Source organism: Pongo abelii, chromosome 2 (genome assembly GCF_028885655.2).
Source record: "Pongo abelii isolate AG06213 chromosome 2, NHGRI_mPonAbe1-v2.0_pri, whole genome shotgun sequence".
Lineage (NCBI taxonomy): Eukaryota > Metazoa > Chordata > Mammalia > Primates > Hominidae > Pongo > Pongo abelii.
Window position 1 is genome coordinate 84,361,593 of NC_085928.1, and position 21,534 is coordinate 84,383,126.

At 36.9% G+C, this 21,534-nt stretch overlaps 1 protein-coding gene across 2 annotated transcripts in view; it reads right to left on the minus strand.

The window, feature by feature from the left end:
* Positions 1–21,534, minus strand: part of MITF (melanocyte inducing transcription factor) — a 226,730-nt gene that overhangs the window by 77,960 nt on the left and 127,236 nt on the right. For both annotated transcript variants that reach the window (XM_002813534.5, XM_009238801.4), the window contains exon 2: positions 9,904–10,153. In XM_002813534.5, coding sequence (XP_002813580.1) covers positions 9,904–10,153 — 250 coding nt within the window. The remainder of the gene's footprint in view (positions 1–9,903; positions 10,154–21,534) is intronic.

Genomic DNA, 21,534 nt, shown 5'->3' on the forward strand with positions numbered 1-21,534 from the left:
GGCCCAGAGAGAACAGGAAATGTGCCCAAGTTCACACAGTTATGTATCAGAGACAGCCTAATCATAGATTTTCAACAGGGACCCTGATTAAGGTCTCATCTGAAAGCATAATGAGGTCCATCAGTTAGCATTAATGGGAAACTGGCATTCAAATTATAATGTACTACAGTGCTTGGATACTAAGGGTAAGAGGCTGAAGTCATGAGGTTCTGTGCTTCTCATAAATTCATTCTTTTAAGATTAGCCTGGCTGCCATAAATATCACCAAACATTTAACAATGCAAAAAAAAAAAAAAACCAAAATAAAAACCAAAGGCCATTACTACAGCCTGTCTTACCAGACGAAGGATTCAAGTTAAATTCCATCAAATCACACCGAGCCAACACATTTTGACAAGCACCTCACATCCCAAATCTCTAAGAGCCTGGATTTTTTTTGTTTTTTGTTTTAAATTTGTTCCCCTTTTCTCTTCACCAAGACAGAAAAGAAAGCCCAGTAAAATGCTGAATGGGGCAAAAGAAAACACAACAAAGTTAATAGGGGGGCCATAGATGGCCCTTCAGAATTTGTAAAAACACAAAAACAAGAGGGCGCATTTCCATCGCTGCACAATATTGCTTTTGTTTAAGAGCCAAGTACCAGTCTTGAAACGTGTGGGTAATAAATCAGCAGGCATTATTTTAAATCAACCGGTTTTATAAAATAAGCCAAGAGTTGAAAGAGGCAGGACTAATTACCAACATTCCTTGATGAATTACTTAGCGGCGTGTGCTAAGTCAATGTACGTCTACGGCTTGATCCCCAATTTTATCCCGTACTTATTTCCCAGGAGGTAAAAAGAACATGTGGCTAATTAAGGCACCGATCTCCACAGCCAGAAGTACTCAAGGTAAGATTTCTTTCAAAAGAAAAAAAAGAAAAAAAGAAAAGGTTCTTTGCCTGGTACTTATTAATCTAATTTTTACTACTTCACTAGAAAAACAGAGCTAATCTTGTCACCTTCAGGCAGTCTGAACTACCATGCAGTGTTCAGAAAAAATGTTACATATTTGTAATTTAGCCAATAAGAATTTCTTAAGCCTTTCCTAACCGGCAGGAATGTCTCTGGTTTGTCACTTCCAATTAAGGCTCAACAAAATTTCCAGCCCCTAAATTTTAATTATACAAAACCCAGGGCCAGCAGGGGAGATTACAACAGAGTTATGCATGGTAGTAAGGTAATAGAAGTCTGAATTTTGCTTTTCATTTTGGGCCTCTTAACTACTTTTAAAAATTATTTCCCGACCGGGTGATTCAAATCCTTTTGCTCACTTCGAATTTTCAGGATCCCTACACCTTGTTATCTTTCTTCTAGGAAAGACCACTAGAGTTACACAATGTGTCTAAGTCTAGTAAACTGGTGAGTTTACACCTGACAGAAGAAGTGTGCTCCTCAAAAAGTTGTGGGTGACTCTTAAATAAAATGCATTAGGACATCACTTTACATAAAGAATGCATGCATATGCTCTCCTAGTAAAAATCATAATAATAATGATAAAGCCTTTGACCACCACCGCTTCCTATCCCAATACTCATTCCAGAGATAGCTGGTAGAAACAATGGTATAGATTTACTTATACCCTTTTCTAGGACATTCTCTATTTTTTAAGAGTAATTAAAACAATTTCTTTTTTAGGACCATTCTCTCCTTTAACAGCCCCCTGCTTTACCTGATTCATATGCTCCAATTCTGATTCATTTCCTTTTCATAAAATTATAAATTACTGAACAAAAAACATCTAACCTTATAAATAAGATCTGAATAACTGGTATATTATCTGTAGCTAAATGTGTTTTAAGTTCAAGCTGATCCTCAAAGAAGTCAATAAAAGGAGACACATTCAGGGCAAGAGCCAATATTCTAGTACTGATTGCAGTTATAACCTTGAGTGAAGCCACTGTACTGATTTACATATTTTTAACACAGATCACACCCACCGATTTTAGTAGAGCAAAGTTAAAATTAGATTTTGCTTACACATGTCCACAATCTCTGTTCAAAAGTGTGCTTACTGAAGAGTCTTTCAAATTAAGTGGTCTTTCAAAGCTAAGTCCTTTCTTTAATTGTTAGGATTAAATAGGTAATATTTGTGAAGGAGACTCATGACCTTTTCAATATAGTAATATAAGCTTTATTACCACTGACATTTACTTAAAAGCAAATAGAAAAACAACCAGAAATGAAGTTCCAGTTGTTAAGTGCTAAAATATGGCAAGAGCTCTAATATTGCAAGGTGCGTGGGGAAGGAAAAACCAAAAATGCAAACATAATTTCAGAAGAAAATTGATATCAAAAGTGTGTGAGTCTACTGAATTATTTCAAAAATCATCTAAAACAATGCAAATATATTCGTGAAATACTCAGAACTATAAAGCATATGAATTGTAATAGCGTGGACCATCAAGATCTTTAGAATGTAAGTGACTTGAGTTATGATTTTTGGATGTTGTTACAGAAACTTTCACTGTAGTGCTTTTTAACCCATAATGATGACTATCAATAAAGCATAAATTACCATGGGGGTCAATGTGGCCAGGAAGTCCTTTTATATAATAAAAACACATCCAGTTCTTTCATCTGGCATATTGTGGAGACTCATGAGGATATTTTAACTATTCAATAGGGAAGCCCCTTACTAATTCAAATGCTTAAGTTCATGTATCTTTCTGTTAAGCCTGTGAGACTCCTCTGTAGTTTCTCTTTGACCTCCCATTTTGCTCTAACATATTCTGTTACTGGTGATTCTTTAGAAATGTTTAGAGCATGTCCTTACAGTAGGATGTGTGCTTATAAGCAAATAAGGTAGTGTGTGGAGTCTATGTAACCAGAGATCAGTGATAATCTCTCTAAACCTCAGTTTCCCTATCTGGAAAATGAGGCTTATCCTACTTGTTTCCTAAGGTTACTAAAATAATAAATGAGCTAAAAGACCTGAAGTGTTCATCCCACCATCCAATACACAGGAGGCACAATTGCCTTTCCTCCTCCAAGGTGCTTCAGGTAGTGTCACATTCACATCAGTAATTCCTATAAAAGTTTAAGCTATGGATTGAAGCTCTGTAGTAAACATTTGCTACAAGCCCCAAGCTACTGTGTCATTTGAGAGGCTGAACATTGCTATCTCTCCCTTCTAATGTTTCTCAGGTCATTCCCTCCAGGAGAGGTATTACCACTAGTGGCCCATGGAGTTCAACTACATGAGTTCAAATCCTGACTGCACCACATACTTTGGTGACTTTCTGATGACCTAGTTGACCTCTCTGTGATAGTTCCTGCATCTGTGAAATGGGGATGCTAATAATAACTACCTCACAAAGCAATGGTGGCATTACATGAGTCAATACAGGTAAAGTTCAATGCTGGCACATGCTGATCGTGATTCTTCTCATAACAGTTCTCCTGGGGAGACACAGACCAGACAGAATATAGGCATCACATCTATAGGAGCCTCCATAAATGGTCCCTAAACAAAACACCAAGAATTGGGAAAGATGCTGGTTCCCCTGCAGGAATGTTTCTCAATCTTTTATTCATTAGTATCCCAATAAAAAGCCTTTTTAGACATTTTTCCCCTAATGGCTTCTCCTTCATCCCATCACCATAAAATTTTAAAAGACATATATACTGTTTATCGGTTTATGTACTGGGGCTTTGGAGGTTTAGAAACCATTGTAACATCTAAGACTTTTTTGCCCTCCAACAATCCGTTTTTGTCCTCCTTGTGGGGAGTGACTTCACCCCTGTTGAGGATGCACGCTCTACTGGTCTCATGACATTAAAAAAGAAATTACCATTCAGAGCCAGATGACACTAGGCCCACTCCAATTTTTAGCCCTCACTTCCAGGCCCCAGACCTTAATATTTTCCCTGTGATACTGCCTTCACCTCCAGCAGTATGGAATTATGAGAACTGTGTAAATGAAAGGAGACTGCACCTATTAGTATAGCCTCCTCTAACAGGAGAAAACGAGGAGGAGCCGAACAGGTGTCTCTTCTCATTGAAACCCACAGGATGAATTCAGTGACTGCAAAGGGGCTCATGGAGAAGATGGCAAAGATTCTCCTACTTAAAGAGAGATCACCATGCTGCATGTCAGCCAGCATTTCATTACTAGCTACTAGTCAAGTGTCCACCAGGGTACATCAGGCCCTATCAACAACCTGATGAAATCAAACCCAGGTTCTGCTGTAGAAAACCCAGATTCTGCTGTATGCCTCAGTTACATGAAAATGACCTTGTGGTCATAAAGGGAGAAATCATTTCCATTTTGTGCCAATATCGCCCAATGAACATGTAATTAGAGCTGAAGTTCCAATGTTTCCAGAAACTGGGATTAATTCATAGGCTTAGTTGTGTAAAGTCTGAATATTTTGTTTCAGATAGTTGGTCTCATGGGTCTGCTCTTTTAAGTAGATAAAACCTAAAAATTTAAGCAAAGATGACTTTCTTCAGCCAGCATTTCATTACTAGCTACTAGTCACTAAAAGCAGTGCAGACAGAAAAACGAAGTCCAACATTAATCCACAAGCACTTACTGTGATTCTTGCACCACTGAGCCTGTGTTAAGTTTGACTTTACCAAGTAAGACAACTCTATGGAGCACTTTCTTGTGTCAGCCCTGAGATCACTAAATCCTCACCCGCAAGTGTTTATAAAGCAGCCTGGGAAGCAAAAGGGCTGCCACTCAATGCCGTGCAAGCTGGTACATATTTATACACTGAACCAATTAAACTGCTCTCAAGACACAGGGTGAGAAGTCCTCACTGCACATAGGGAAGAGTGGACCTTGAAGTGGGATTCTCAAAGATCGAGACAACCCAGAAGGAAAATAAATGATGTTTTTTTTATTCCATTTGCAAATATGAACAAAGAAAAATAAAGAGTTTATGTCTACCTGATAAAAACTGCCTAATATATTTCTTCAGATCTCACTCCTATAAAAGGCAACTGATGGTAGGGTTAGAAAACAGAAAATAACAGGAAGGCTGCACCCTAAACTGTTAACAGTCGTTCCTTCCAGGGAACATGATGGAAGGGAGGCGGTGGTAGGTAGGGTAAGATTCATATTGAATTATTCTGCTGCATTGTTTAAATCTGTTAAAAGTTAACAAGTATTGTCTGCAATTTAAAAAGTCAATAACGTGAGTTTTAAAGAGAGAAATTACCTTATGTGTGACACTGAATGATTCAGATTCTGCAGGGAAATGAGGTTTCTGGGAGGATGAAGAGCTGTTTGTTGACCTGAAATCTGAGTCCCTTTCTCTCCCTGAATGAGGATGTAGGCTTGCAGACACCAACATTGATTCAAAAACAAAAGGACACCAATGTTTATAAATGATCCCTGAAATCAAGGCTGACAGGTTGTTTGTGTAAGTCAAACTACAAGGGACATAAGTATATGCTGGTCCATGTGTGAACGGACTATGCTATAAGAAGAAATCTCAGACATAGCAGGTCTTCATCTTATGAGAATAACACCTCTAGCAACAGATCCCCTAACTGAGGGGACCAAGGCAAGCTGATCTGAGACACACTACATCTGTTCTGGCTTCTTGCAGCCACCATGATGCTATTTAGGGTCTGTATTCCTGGCTAAATAAATCAGAAACAAAATCTAAGGGCAGGTTGTGGGAGAAGTCCCTTCTGCCAATCTGTAGCCCACCAATCCACCTGTAACTCCACACACATTTTCATGTTTCTGTGTTATATCTAAAAAATAAATCACACCTTGAAAATTCTACTCCATGCAGATTTCATAATTTACAGAGAAAGACCAGTAGTTCAGCCATTAACCCTTCCCCTCACTAGTGAAATATGGAATGTCAGTTGTTGAAAGAGGGTGACAAGGAGCAGGGCTTCCAGCCCACCTCGCTAGAATCTCAATCCAAACGAGAGGCAACTTTGACGAGATAACCACCAAATAAATGCCCGAGTAGATTTAGTTTACAATGTAGAGGGTCCCAGAAAAAGTGCTTCTGTATTTGACAAACAGCAAGCATCATCACTAATTACAGAGCAATTTGCGCAACTCTTGAGATGATTTGGAGAAAAGGGACAATTTAAAAATAAATTCCTTCAAAGTAGTTAAGAAATGCCCCAGAGTAATAAAAAAAAATCTTTTCTTTTTAAAATTCATGTAACCTTTCTCTTAAGCAGAACAGAAAAATTCAATGGACAATCCGTTCCAGAGAAGACACTTCGACTTTGCCTTTAAAATTTTAAATTTCAAGGTGAAAGGAAGGGAAGGAGAGAGAGAGGTAGTGGGGAATCCTTGGCAACTCCCTTCAGATTTCTGAACAGAGAAACATTTTCAAACTGTAAACTAATGTTTTCAAGCTTTCAACCATCAGAGCCCATGTTGGGAAGGCAGTAGGGGAAGAAATCCTGATGAACTTCTCAGTCCAGGATGAGAGCGACCAGTGCTTTTATAATTCGTCAAAGTGAGAGAGACAAAACCATGAAAACAGATGCTTGGTGACTACGCAAACAATTAACTTGGTGGTTTGTACCGTGATGCTTTAGCCATAAGGCTGAACTCATCTACAGTTCTGTCTCCTGTTACTCTGTTTTTGTTTGAAAAAAGCTACATCAAATTTCAAACTTCAGGTTTGTATGACTTGCATGTCAGCAAAACCCACTTGTGGAAGAAACTGATTCCATTAATGGTTCTTGATGACTTTTTTTGTTGTTGTTAATTCACAACTCAAAATACGGGGTGTGTTCACCATTACAAAAAAAAAATGCATTATGTACTCCAGGTGTTGGTTAATTTATAGTAAAAGAGCATCCTTAAATTACAATACCCAATTGGGTAAGGTTGTTCTTAAAAAACTTGGAGAATATCTTTACTATGTAAATATATAGCAATAAGACTCATGATTCCACGTCCCCCAAAATGAAAATCAATATGAAGGAAAATTCATATATTATTAAATCAATATAGAAACCAGAGGCTAATCTTACAAAGATTCATGAACTTACTCACTGCACAATGACTATACGTTGAGGAATGAGTGGTGCAGATTTTCAATCTCTAACCCAAAATCTGACTAGTCCTAAGTTTACCAGATGTCAATAATTTTTAAACATGCTTTATAAAGCTTCATATTTTAAATTTTACTCTGCCAAAAAAAGGGATTAACCCAAAAACACTGCTTTAGCTTTTCGAAATCAGTCATTCATCCAGATAGCAGAATGTTGGTAACTTAACTTTGCGTGTGTACAAAAACTAAACTATGACCTTTCTTCCGTCAGGTTCTTACAAACAACTTGGGAGACGGAGAGATTTAACCAGATTCTCTAGTGCATGTGAGTGTGACTAATTGTATACATCTACCTCCACTGAGAAGCAGGCATGTTCTGTTTTAGCAAGTTAAACCTTTAAAAATTAAGTGAATTTACTCAGGCTATACTATGAGAAAATATTTATTCAATATAATCTGTATCATAATGCACTCTATTAGTATACTTGGTATTACCATTCTTTGAAAATATATATTCATGGAGAAATAAATGGTCCAAGATTAAGCATATTAACTGTTTTGCTATTAACCACTTACTTCATAAAATTATGCTTATGATTTAAAAACTATAAAAAAGGAGAAAAACCCACCTTTCTCTCACTTATCTTTCTATAATGTTTCATAATACTTTTATACACAAAATTTTGAAAATAAGCCAACTATATTTATGAAGTCCTAAGTCTTTAAGTATCTGAAGCAATCACTTATATGATATTCTCTTTAAAAATGTTATCTGATTTTCTTAAAATATTGTCTTAATAAAATCATGTATTCTTATTTGTTTCTTCATTTAAGGATACTAAAATTTGTCTAAATAGCTATCAAACCTAACCATATCGCTATGGCAATAATTCTTTATTTTTATTTATATGACATAGTTTACTAGTTTATATAACTGAAATATAAAAAAGCAGAAGCTAAATAGACATGAACTATATTCAGAATGAAAGAGAAATTTACCTAATACTTATTTTTAGTTAGAGTATGTTGTCCAGTTGTAGCAATTTATTTGTGCTTTAACTTTGGACATTTTTCTGGCATACACAAGTTAGGGGTTGTAGCTCAATCCAGTGTCACCAGGACACAGCAACATATAAAAATATTGGTATGTTATTCAAACAAATTAATGTAGATTTTAATTTTAATCATTTTCAAAAATAATACATTTACAGTGACAAAAACATTTAGAAGTTATGCTCATTTTTAAGATAATCTGGAAATGATGTTTCAACACATTTTCATTTGGGTAATTTCCTCTCTATCAGTTGTAGTTGCCTTAACAGGAATATTGATTTTAATAAATATTCTTTAACATTACCTTCAATTGGATATAACCCACTAGTAGCCCAAATCCATGTCAACTCTTCTAAAATTTGCCCTTCAGATTAAAAAGGTAAACTATTATGATGAATAAAATAGACATATTTCTCCATATCTTGTTACTATTTAATTCATATGATTTTAAATAACCTAAGGTATACACAATAATTATCACCCCTGCAGGCATGAGACAACTTAAATCTTAAATAATTCATAAATCTATAAAAACTTAGTGATCATATCAATTTTCACCCAAGCAGAACAGAAAGATTCAACGCATCATCTACTCCAGAGAGAAAATCTTGAGTTAATTGAGGGGTAAAAAAAGAAAGAGTAAAAAAATCCATTAACTGTGGCAATATCCAGAATTTCAAACAATCACATTAGAGTAAAATTTTATGCTAAACTATTTGTATCTTTTTTCCCTAACCCAATTTCAGTTGGTTTCTTCATCCGAGTTGCATTATTACATCACTACATTTTAAGTCTTCACAAATAAAAAATAATTGACTCTTGATTTGTTTTTTAAAGAATCTCTTTCCTACTTCCTGGTAAGGTTCACAGATTGATTTCTGATTATAACACATCATCTCTCTATTTACTTTAATAGTAAACTTTAAATAATGGGAGACTTTTTTCTGTGCACATGGATGAATGCAAAAACCAATAATGAATCACCAGTCTGTAAAGTTCACATTGTTTAATGAACAGTAACACTTGAGACTTTTCAGAATTAGGTGAGCAGGTAGTAAAATAAAAAAAAAAAATTAAAAATAACGAAGTTCCTCTACTTTCCTTTTAACTTTCCTTGAATCAGTCATATTTAAGAACTGAAATGTTTATTCTTAAACAAGGAGTATCTCCCTATGTGATGTGGAAGACACATGTGTGAGATGGAATTCTATTCTTAGACTTGTTACAATTTTCCTTAGTAATTAGGAAGCTATATGTCCCTAATCGAATGATGCTAACAAGCTCCTGCAGTTTCTACTCTAGCAAGAAATCAAAGAGACCCAAAGCAGTAAAAGGATTATGTAGTCTGGTTATTAAATCGCAGAAAGCTCTTCTTCAATCTTATATGTGAAGAGCTCTCTCAAACAGTCAGATTTTACAACCAATATTACATACTAAATAAAAAGAAAATTAAAGAGTGGCTATGGAAGGTATTTAAGAAAAAAATATTTAAGATACACGAATTATTAAAAGAGGCCCACCTCAGATAACTCTGGTTTTGAAACTTTCCCAAAGAAAGATGTCATTACAACAAACATGTATTCCTACTTGCAATTTCTCTTGGAACATTGACTCCCACCATTTATTGAGTGTTACTATTACAGTTACAATGCATTTGCATCCTTCTTTTAAAATATAAAGCCATGTAGGAATTAAGGGAGTTGGAGTTTTCAAATATAATTCTGACGGGTCAGTCTAACAAAATACATATTCAGATAAACAAAACACCTAGCAAATGGAAAATGGAAGAGAGTTGGTCCAACCAACAAGAGTGACACTCACGTACCTTAAGGACTTCCATCGGCACCTGCGTGGCAGAGGGAAGGGTGGTGGGCACACTGACGTTTATGGCTGGTGTCTGACTCACGGGCACTCTCTGTTGCATGAACTGGGCCGCCTGCAGCTTCTGCTGCTGCTCCCTGCGCTCCTGCTCCTGCATCTGCTCACGCATGAGTTGCTGGCGTAGCAAGATGCGTGATGTCATACTGGAGGAGCTTATCGGAGGCTTGGAGGCCCCAGGATGCTCCGCGGAACTGCTGTGGGAAAACCAAAATGCATACAACATTTAGTTTCCTAATGAGACCCTTCGTTTGCACTTTGGGGTATCCTAAATTGCACCAAACTATAAAATGAGTCTGCGCAAATATAATCAAGTCACAGAATGGTACTCCACATAATTGAAAATCAAGAGGTGACAGGATTTAAGTCATTAGTAGTTGAATTAAAATAAGTCAGCTTGATTGCATCTAGGCATTTTTATCAGGCGGCTTAATTTTTTTAATTTTTTTTTTTTTACATTTTATGCTGCACACTACTCATCACCACCAAATATAGCGCCGCCATATGCACTGCCAAGAAGCAAAGCATCTTAATGGCACCCAAATTTCCACATTTAAAAATAAATTGCTTGATTTGCTTTTTTGTACAACTGAATCTAACCAAATAACTACTCCTACATGTTATCTAAGTTCTTTGAAGATGCCTAAAATGTTTACTAACAAAAATTGATTAAAGAAAAGGTGAGCTTTGCCAAGAGGAAACTTTTCTAAGATAAAATAAGTAAAAATAATTAATGAAGGAAGCATTTGGGCCAGAATGTTAACACTGAACTCGACCTCGGTCTTTGGGCAAGGGGGCAGAAGACAAGCTGGTCTGACAAGCCAATACTTCTCTGTCTGGTTTTCTTTGTGCCGTCTTTTCTTCTGATTCACCTTGGCATGCCCTCTACTATGTTACTATGTGTTCTCTGTGCATTCCCCACGAGGACTACTTCTAATGGTTTTGGTACTCACTCTACCCAAAATAGTTTAAAATTCTGAAACCCTACTCACAAATTAAAAGGAAAAAGACTTCCTAATTTTCCTAAATATGGTTTCTGATAACTTATCCTGCCAGCTCTATGACATCAAGTTATTAAATCTCTCTCTGTCTTAGTATCGGGAAAAGAAGGACAACAATAGTTTTTTACCCACTTACCATTTATAAAAGTGGGAGCTGTCCTTTTAAAATTTCTATTGCATCATGTATATTTTAAAGCCCTACTTCCTAGGGATTTTGGGGGATTAAACAAAACAAGGCACATAAATCCCCTAGTACAATGAGTACCATGTAGTACTGGCTCAACAAATGTTTGCTGTCACTATTATTATAGGTAGAAAATGTTTCATTGTTTATTTCTCTCCCTATATATATTTTTTAACATCTGTGTTTAGGTCAACGGTTCAAAACCCTAGCACCTGGAACAGAAGAAAAGGAACTTTTGAGAAAATATTCACTCTTGAGAAAGTCATGCTTCAAGGTAAGTATTTGCACTTTGAAATTCCTTCCTTGAGTATAAACTCCGGTATTATCTTTTACTTTCTAATAAAAGGCAAAATAAAGCCTTAAATATCACGGACCATCCTCATGAGCTCCTTAAAGACAGGAACCTTCAGGCTCTGAAGGTAACAAAACATGCTAGGGGATGAAGAAGTGTTGGTTTTACCCTCACGCTATCCCAGAAAAACTACACAATAACAATTTAACAGTTCGCTTATTTTCACAACAGGAAATTGGCTCAGTATATTGTCAGAGAATCAAAATGTAACATGATACAACCATTAAAACTAGTGTAAAAATATAGTTACTGATGTGAATAAAACTACACAATATAAAGAACTTAGAAAAGCCAGATACAAAATAGTATTTAAGGTAAGATCCAAGGTTTTTTTTTTTTTTAATAAACAAACTGTCCATGACAAGAAAAAGCATAAGAATAATGTTACTCTACACCATTGCTGATATATATTAAAACAGCTTAACAACATTACCAAAAAGCTAAAAATTGTTCATACAATTTGATTCAGAAATGTTGGGATGGACAATTTTCCTAAGTAAATAACTTAAATGTGAAAAAACTGATATTACAAAGCTCTTTACAAATTGCAAAATATATGAATAATAAAAAATTTGTCCCATAATATGAGAATGGTTAAATACATTATCATACATGAATTCAATAAAATACTACCTATTTTTTAAAATTGTGCAACTACAGAACAAAGTGGGAAATGTATGTAACAAGAGGGAATTTAAAAGTAGGATTCAAAAGTATATTTACATTCTAATTTAAAATAAGTGTGGTATATGCATATACACAAGTATGCAAAATGATTAGTAGGGAATGTTCAAAGATCATCCTAGTTGCCAGGGTGAGAAGAGAATTACAGGTAAATTTATCTTTCTATCATTTTACTCGCCTCAACTATAAAGAAGTCATAGTATTTTTTCAATGGCAGAATATATACCTCTAGACACTAATTTAAGACCACGAAGAAAGGACTTGAGTGATCAAAATCACCATTTGCCTAGAAGAAAGGGGACAGAATCCAACATAGACAACATTTTGACAATATGATGGGAAAGTGGTGACTGTATCCAGTACATTGGCAAACTTGGAAGTGCTCAGCATTCCAGAAAACACAAACCCTCTTTCCTTCATGTTTTCCTACATTTTCTACAGACACATACAAATCGAACAGCATTAACACCTTGCTTATTATTTAATATCATGCACTCATCCACATACTAAGGGCACTTGGCCATTATTCTAACTCACTTAAAATAATCTATTCACTTGATACAGCTCTACTAAAAGAGCATTAAAAAAATGTATTTTCCCATTTTAGAGTATGTGTTCAAAGCTCAAATGTACCTTCCTAAGCCAAGAAAAGAAGGAGAGCTGTGATGAGGGGCATGGCGGGTGGCGGGGGGAAGCACGGGGGGAACAGTTATTTTAAAATAAATAAATAAATAAATAAGCGGCCTTACTATTCAAAGCCTGTCAGGTTAAAACATTCCCAGAGAGACTGATCCTTTTGATAAAAACAGAAGCAAACCTTTGTGCTGTAGCAAATGCAGCTGTGGAATAATCGCACTAATTAGCTGCTCAAGACGAGTCATTGGCTGTGATACTGGGGGAAGAAATCCTTTCAATTAACAGTAAAGCATTCTTAAGACATCTTAAATTAAAATTTCTAGTTATCAACCGCACTAAGTCTTCATACGTGAAAGTCGACAACAATATCATTCAAAGCATTTTCTGAAATATCCTGTCTGAAAAAAAAATACATATGTATGAAGTAGACCAGTAAAAGTAAAAAAAAACCCACTAAAAAATATAGCAAATATATTTTTATATTTATATAAATATAGCACAGCTCAGTTAATTGACAGTGTTTTAATAAATCTTCCCGCAAAAAAAACCAAAAGTGCAAAGGAAGCATTAGAGTCGCCTCATGGCACACACTCCCTGCGGGATATTTCCATATTGTGAAAGATGACTCCCAGATTCTCAGCTTTGCTCTCAATCTTCTAAACATCCCTTTCTCTTAGAAGTAACTGAATCTGCAATTATCACCTTCTAGACAAAAATGAGGATATCTGCATGTCACAATGTTAGCAGGACAAATGAGCATAATGTCTTAAGCTCCAAATCGAGGTTTATGTGAGAACATTACAAGTGGCAACAATGCTTATTTTTTAAAATGAGGACATGATGCTGAAGCTACTAATGATACACAAGGAGAGATGTCCAAATGTATTTAATTTTAAAAGCTAACTGAACTCATCCCAGGCCATGAAGCTGAATCTTCGCTAGATAATCCTAATTCCATGAGTCTGATTCCTTTTAATCAGATTATGTAAAGGTCATTTATTCAACAAATAGTTATTGCCAGGTGCTGGGAATACCTGGTTTCTAATCTCGTAGAGTTTAAAGCCACAGTCACATAATTCTTCTGAGATGCCTTAAAATTAAGTCAGTTACCTAGACTACAGAACTCTGATCGAGTCCCACATGGGAAGGTGGGCATCTCACCATCAGAAAGCACCCTTTGAAAGCCGATGGGCAGAGAGACAAATGCCTTTACTGGCATATATTGGCATCACTGAAGCCAGGCACACAATTCCCCTGAGAACTGGGAATTTGTCAGCAATGGCTCGAGGAGGAAGGCCACCGATGGGGCTCAAGGGCTAGCTCAGTCACTGCTGAGCTGCATGAGCTTTAATGAGCCACTTGACCTCTCTGGGCCTTTCCAAAACCCAGCATTTTAATGTGCTGCAGGGATTGGGTCAGTTAATGTTCACTAAATTAAAGTGTTCAGCACAGTGGCTGGAGGTATACAGACAACAGATGGCCACCAAATGTGACCTGAGTTCCTACCTCTATGGTGGAATTTACATTCTTAACCTTCAAAGCCTCCCTTTCTCTGTGATGGTATAGGTATTTTGGACATGGGCTCTGAACTATCTGACATATTCCTAAATCCCAATACTTTATCCTACTATCTTCCTCAGCCACCTAACAATATCAGAAATTCCATTAAATTCAATGCTCCAGCATCCAAACATCTGTCTGCCCACCCCTCACCTTTGACAGTGATGACAGTGTTCTTTTACTATCTCATAGGGACTGGTCTTTGGTCTCAATATCACAGTCCTCTAAGACAGTACTCTGGTCATCAGTAGAAACCTAGAGACGCTAAAGCAATGTTATACTTTTCCTTGCATTTCCTTTATTCCACTCCTCAGGCAGAGTTCAGCTGTGCTGTGCAGTAACTTCTGACTGTGGCCCAGTTAGTCTATCTCTGCGCTTTGCAATACATCTGCCTCTCAGCACTGCGGTGAGGATTAAAATTTTTAATAGATAGAAAAAGCTTAGCACAATGACTGAAACATGGTCCAATAAACTGGAATACAGTTCAAAAATTAGTGGTAAAAACAATAATATTAAACCATGAGCATGCTTCTTCTTTTGGATACAAGGAATCTACTTTTTATATGCCTGTGTGCAAGTTTGGACCACAGAAGATATGTCTTGTAAAGTTTAGCCAATATCCATTTAAATGAGAGAACTCAAAAAACTTTTTCAGGGATGGAGAGAGAAGATAATTTATTCTACAAATTTCTCATGAGCCATAAAGTAGGAATTGTAGCATTTTTATTCAGTAAAAAATAATCTTCATCATAGTCATTTGGTTGACAGAGCTCAAAGCCTAGTATTTGTCTGCATTAATGTACAATTTATTTATGTCCAGGAAGCACAGTGGTTGATATTCACATACACAGTGAAGACACAGGAAGGTTCAATAGTATTAACCTCCTGGGCAAAGGAGAAACCTATGTCATGTATGGGTTAAGCTACAGGGGTTTCAAAATGCAAAAGGCTAGCTGAAAAAAACAAAATTAGCTGAGAACTACATCTCAAATAAAAATGTCCAGCCTCATTCCTGGAAATTCTGATTTGTTTAGGTAAGGCCCAGGAATCAATATGTCTACAAAAATTCTGCAGCCGACTCTGACACTTGCCTGATTCCAATGTTTGGAAACTAATAGTAAAATACCCAGGATCACTTGTCTGCATAGTAGGAGAGCTGGAACATGAACCCATATCTCTAATTCTTAGACCAGAATACTTTCTTCCATGTCTGAGAAAATTCGCATTCCATTTCTCACCTCCAATCAGCCTTCCCAGAGGTCTGAAGAGTCCTTCTGATGCTGAATGCAACATGTTGGATGGGACAGAAGGAGAAGGACTACTTTACTCCTGCCAAATAGGCTATGAGACCAAACAAAAACATCTATCCAGAAACTTCCAACGGCCCTTTATGGGTACAGCACAACTGCTTTATCATAAATGAAAGGAACTGATAGGTTGAATCTACAAGAACTGCCCCCAACCAGTCCGTTCCACCAGCAAAAAGAAATTCTTAACAATCCATTGAAAGTGCCACCAACTGCACAAATCAGAGTTGGTAAATGGCTATATATTTTTTAAATGGTAGTCTGGGTGTCTAACATTTCAGAGTGAATGGCACTTCTGTTATCTCAAACTTTCCATTCCTTCCAAAGTGATTCAGGATGAGTTTTTCACCATGCATGGTGGAAAAAAATACTAATAAGAAACTATATCATCCCTCGTACTTAAAATAGCTGGGAGTGTAACCCATGTAAATGTGAAAGTACCAGATATCATAGTTTGGCTTCACACTGAGATCTTCTGGACTTCTGTCAACACCTAACTTGGGTTTTAGTCATCAAGAAAAAGAATGGAGATCTGCCAAGACTCCACCTTTTTGGGGGTAACATGAGCAGCTCAGATAATAAATACTCCAGGTCTCTGGCATAGCTAAAATACAAAGACTTACAAAACATAGCCTGCATGCCCCATGCAAATGCTTTCCAAAAGCTATGTGCTGCTAGATATGCAGGATATCATGGTGTCTCAACTGGACAATGCTCCTATCTCCAGAGCTTTGTACATTTCACAGTACACAGGGAGAAAAGCATTCCAAAAATTAAGAACCACCAATCATACACAAGTTAAAATCTGAAGTCTTTTCTTTCTAATGCTGAGACCTCAAATCGCTGCTAAAAATGGAAGATGTTTCATATCCATTCAGGATTCTCCACATTTTTTTTAAGCTGGACCTTCAACAGGTACTGGGAAAGACTAATCTCAATGACTGATTAGATAAAAATCAAGGAGAACCTTAATAAGGTTCCCAATATATCAGTATTCTCCAAAAATCCATACCAAAAATGACAACCTTGGTGCAGGAAGAAAAAATTAAAACATTTCTTCATATATATTTTATATTATCACTTGCATTTTTTATTTTTGTACATGTTATATAATAGTATAGTGGCATATGTACATAAATTACAAATCAAATGAAAATGTGTTGAGAAGGTTTTCTTGAAAGAAATTAACTAGGAAGAAGGATCAAAAATGTTTAGAGACCTCTGTAACATATGAACAATGCTCTTCCAGGCAATTTTCATCAGCAGATTTTTTTAAGTTGGTTATTTTTTTTTTTACCAAAGTGTTTCTCACTTATGTATACTCTAACTAAGAGGAATATCAAGTTCTTACTAAAAGATATTTTAAACTAAGGATATGAATTTTGCCATTTCCTCATTTTATGACCACAACTGATCTCCATTTTCCACAGATGCCACTATGGGTTGGCACAATCTTAACACTCAATTCCTTTCAAGGAAATCACCTCTGAGAGCCAAACCATTGAAAGGTTATAAAGCAGATAAAGTTGAAGTGCCCCACACTTAAGTTTTCTGTTTTTCATATCAAGCTTCCTTTCACTAGACTGTACTCTAGAATTCTTGCTTACTCTGTCCAACTATGGAATCCCATTCACATCTAACTGCCATGTTTTAAAGGGCTTTGAAAAATTCATCCCTTAAAGTAATTAATATGGCATGGCAAGATGCTCCACTGAGAGTATTTTAAAAGCAAAAGCAATTTTTAAAAATCTAACACAATGACAAACTAACGACAGAATTCAGACATGAGCGTGAAAGGAACTGGAAGAAACTTTTTAAAGGTAGAAAGCCCTTCTATTTGTACTCAAATAATTGTCCCAATCACAGGGCATGCTCTGGCTGTTTTTCTAGACATTATAACAGATCAGAGAAAATTCAAAAGCCTTAGACCACCATCACTTAACAATTACTGCATGTCTAGCACACGTCAACCAAGATGCAAAGTTTCCAACATTGTGTTGAAATCAAGACAAAAGTACAAATTGTAATCTAAGGAGCAGTGAATGGGTACACCTGTCACGGTTTAACAGGCAACCTTATACATAGCAGTAATGATTTATGGTGGCCACATGGCATTTATAGCTGCCCAGCAACCTGTCCCACTTGTTTGGTAAAGTACCTGATTTAACCTTGAATAACCAGCCTCCTTTACTTTCAGTTCATGAGGTTATGGTGTTGCCACTACCTCCAGACATGGAAGTACAACCCTGGCCAATCAGGAAATCCATCCTTCTGGTCACAAACACTAACTCAGGAATGTGCTTGTGCCCCAAGACAATCAAGTCATCCCTGTGCCTTCAACTGAAACTATTAGGTTAAAATGAGTCTCTTTAAACTAAGGTTTGAAAAGCTGGTAGGATATAAATCTGGAACTTCCTGGATCTATCCGAGAAGAAAGCCAAACTGGAGGAAACAGTAAAGAAAGAACAGAGGACTAAGGAGAAGGAATAACAAAGAAAGAGGGAGCCAGTGTTTACATGACATTGAGCACCTGTATCAAATCATCCCTGAAGTCATGAAAGCCCTGGACTAACCCTGGACAAGGACTTCACACGGGCCAATCAAACTCCATTTTTTCTTAAGCCAGTTTGATGTACTCTGGGATACTACAGCTGGTTTTGTAACATTTAAAAAAAATCAGTAATACTGGGGAAAAAGTCAAAGTTTCAGCCTAAGACCTACAATTCATAAAACCTAGCACCCATCTATTTTCCTATTTTCTCTTTGTTTTGGCTAGGCACACTCCCACCCACAACATTTCCCAGCTTTCCAGAGCTAGAATGGCTACATGCTAAGTTTTGCCAATTAGATTTAAGTCGATAAAAGAAGTGCCAATCACTCTGAAATGTTAGACAACCAGACTGCCATTTAAAAATATATATAACCAGGTGGGTGGATCACGAGATCAAGAGATGGAGACCATCCTGGCCAACATGGTGAAACCCTGTCTCTACTAAAAATACAAAATTTAGCTAGGCATGGTGGTACATGCCTGTACTCCCATCTACTTAGGAGGCTGACGCAGGAGAATCACTTGAACCCAGGAGGTGGAGGTTGCAGTGAGCTGATATCCCGCCACTGCACTCCAGCCTGGTGACAGAGCGAGATTCCGTCTCAAAAAAAAAAAATATATATATATATATATATATATATAATACACATATATATAAAATACACATATATATACACACACACACATATTTATACACACTTATATACACACACATATATACACACACATATATATGTGTGTGTGTGTGTGTGTCCATTTACCAACTCTGATTTGTGCAGTTGGTGGCACTTTCAAAACATTCTTAAGAATTTCTTTTTGTGGTGAAACAGACTGGCTTTTTTTTTTTTTTGCCTGATTTTTTTTATTAATTCAAATACAACTGACTACAGCAACTGTACTATAGCATAACATAAATTAAAGATCAAATATATACATCTCCATCGTGGTTCTAGGTGAAGAAAAATAGGAAAGAACAAAGATCTTCAAGAGTCTTCTAAGACAACCCCAAGAACACCACCGAAACTGTTTTCTGGAGTTCTACGTAAGAGTCCATTTCAACATAACTTAAAGTTTACATCTTAGGAGACTGTGGGATCCTCAGCTGGAGAAGGACATGGGGTGAGAGGTATTGTGAAGTGAGTCATACGAGCAGGAGGGGCTTCATACGACCCATCTCATAGTACCTCCTGAAGGGGAGGCAGTTTCTATAGATTCAGCCTATCGGTTCCTTTTGTTTATGACAAAGCAGTTGTGCTGCACCCACAAAAAGCCATGGGCAGTTTATAGATAGATGTTTTGGGGTGGTTTCATAGCCCATTTGGCAGGAGTGAGTAGTCCTTCCCATTTGATTCCATCCAAAACACTGAATTCAGTATCGGAAGGGCTTTTCAGAACTCTGGCCAGGCTGACTGGAGGTGGGGAATAGAATGTGAATTTTGTCAGACATGGAGGAAAGTGTCCTGGCCTAAGAATGAGAGATGTATGTGGGCTCATGTCCCAGCTCGCCTACTAAACAAACAGGTGATCTTGAATGTTTTAGTATTCATTTCCAAACATGGCTGAATATCAGAATCAGCTGCAGAAAATCTCCTTCAAATGATCCCCTTCTCTAAACCTTCTGCTACCATGTCTCCTGTAATCTGGCTGCACTGGCTGGAGCTTCAGAAGCCATCCTGAACCATGAGAATGAGGGCCAGACTCAGGGATGAAACTGGTATGTGCTTGGTCCTTCATGACCTGGTCCAATCTGCTCCAGGAGGGCAGAGATGTTTACATGTTTTATTCACATATTGTCTCCCCAGCACATAGTAGAACAAAATAAATATTTGTTCAGTGAGTAAAGTTGGTGTCTCTCTCCCAGCAAATATTCTACCTCATAGAATCTAATAATACTAGAACCTTAGAGTCGGTGCACCCTTATTCAAACCATTTGCTTGAATCATCCAGAGACAGAGAACTCTGGGCTCTAGGGATCTACGACAGTTCCTTAATTCTAAGAGGAACTTTCCCTCCACATGTTAAGATTTCCCAAGTCAAAAGAGATCATATAATCAATAAATATATTTTAGTAGAGTTTCTTTCTCCCCCAAATAGCTGTCTTTTTTTTTTTTTTTTTTTTTTTTTTTTTTTTTTTTTTTTTTGAGATGGAGTCTTGCCTCTGTCTCCCAGGCTGAAGTGCAGTGGTGCAATCTCGGCTTACTGCAACCTCCACCTCCCAGGTTCAAGCAATTCTCATTTGTCAGCCTCCACAGTAGCTAGGATTATAGGCCCGGGACACCATGCCTGGCTAATTTTTGTATTTTTAGTAGAGATGGGATTTCATCATGTTGGCCAGGCTGGTCTTGAACTCCTGACCTCATGATCCACCTGCCTTGGCCTCCCAAAGTGCTGGGATTACAGGCGTGAGCCACCACGCCCAGCCAATAGCTGTCTTATAATCAATGGTGAATTGGACTCAGGGAAATACACCTGATAGACAAAAACCGTGGCATCAGGAACAATCACGGCCCTTCAAAAGCTCAAATGAGTTATAGTTTGGTAATTCAGAAATCTAGGGATAGGAGAAACCCACTAGATAAAGAAGCAGAGGGAGAAATATTGATTCATTTAGTATCTTAAGTGAAAATCCACAGACCACAACAGATAATAGCATTAAGCCCTGGAGCCAGGATCCCTGGGTCAAATTCCTAGCCCTGTCATTTCTTAGCTGTATCACTTGGATATGGTTGTTCCTCTATCCAAGCCTCAGTTTTCTCAGCTGCAAAATGGGGGTGGAAAGACATATCTTCTTCATAGAGCAGTTGTGAAAATTAAATGTGTTAATACAAGTACAATACTTAGCATAGTTCCCACAAACCATGTGGACAATGAGTAAAAGTTAGGCAATGAATTCTTCTAGTCTGTGTTTTAATTCCTGAAATGGTATCTTCTGAACATCTTAATATCTAAAAACGAGTCAAAGCTGACAAGTTACTTTCTAGGGAGCCAAAATTCTAGAATGCTGCCTTCTGCTATCATGTTCCTTTTCTTTCCTAGAGGAAAATACAAAACAATTAATTTACAGCGTGTGCTCTCCCAAAAGAACACACAAAGAAAAGTTAATGGGCAATAACTCAGTGAACAAGTTTTGTCAAACATGTTCGTGAAGAATTTCATTCTGAGACTGTATAAGGGAAGCATGCTCTTATGACAAGTATTTTAGTTAACTAAAAGAATGAAATTCAAAATTAAGAATTAATTTGGCTATAAATTCAGGTTTGACATTACTACCATTCTTACGTAGAAACAGAATAGCGAGTTTCA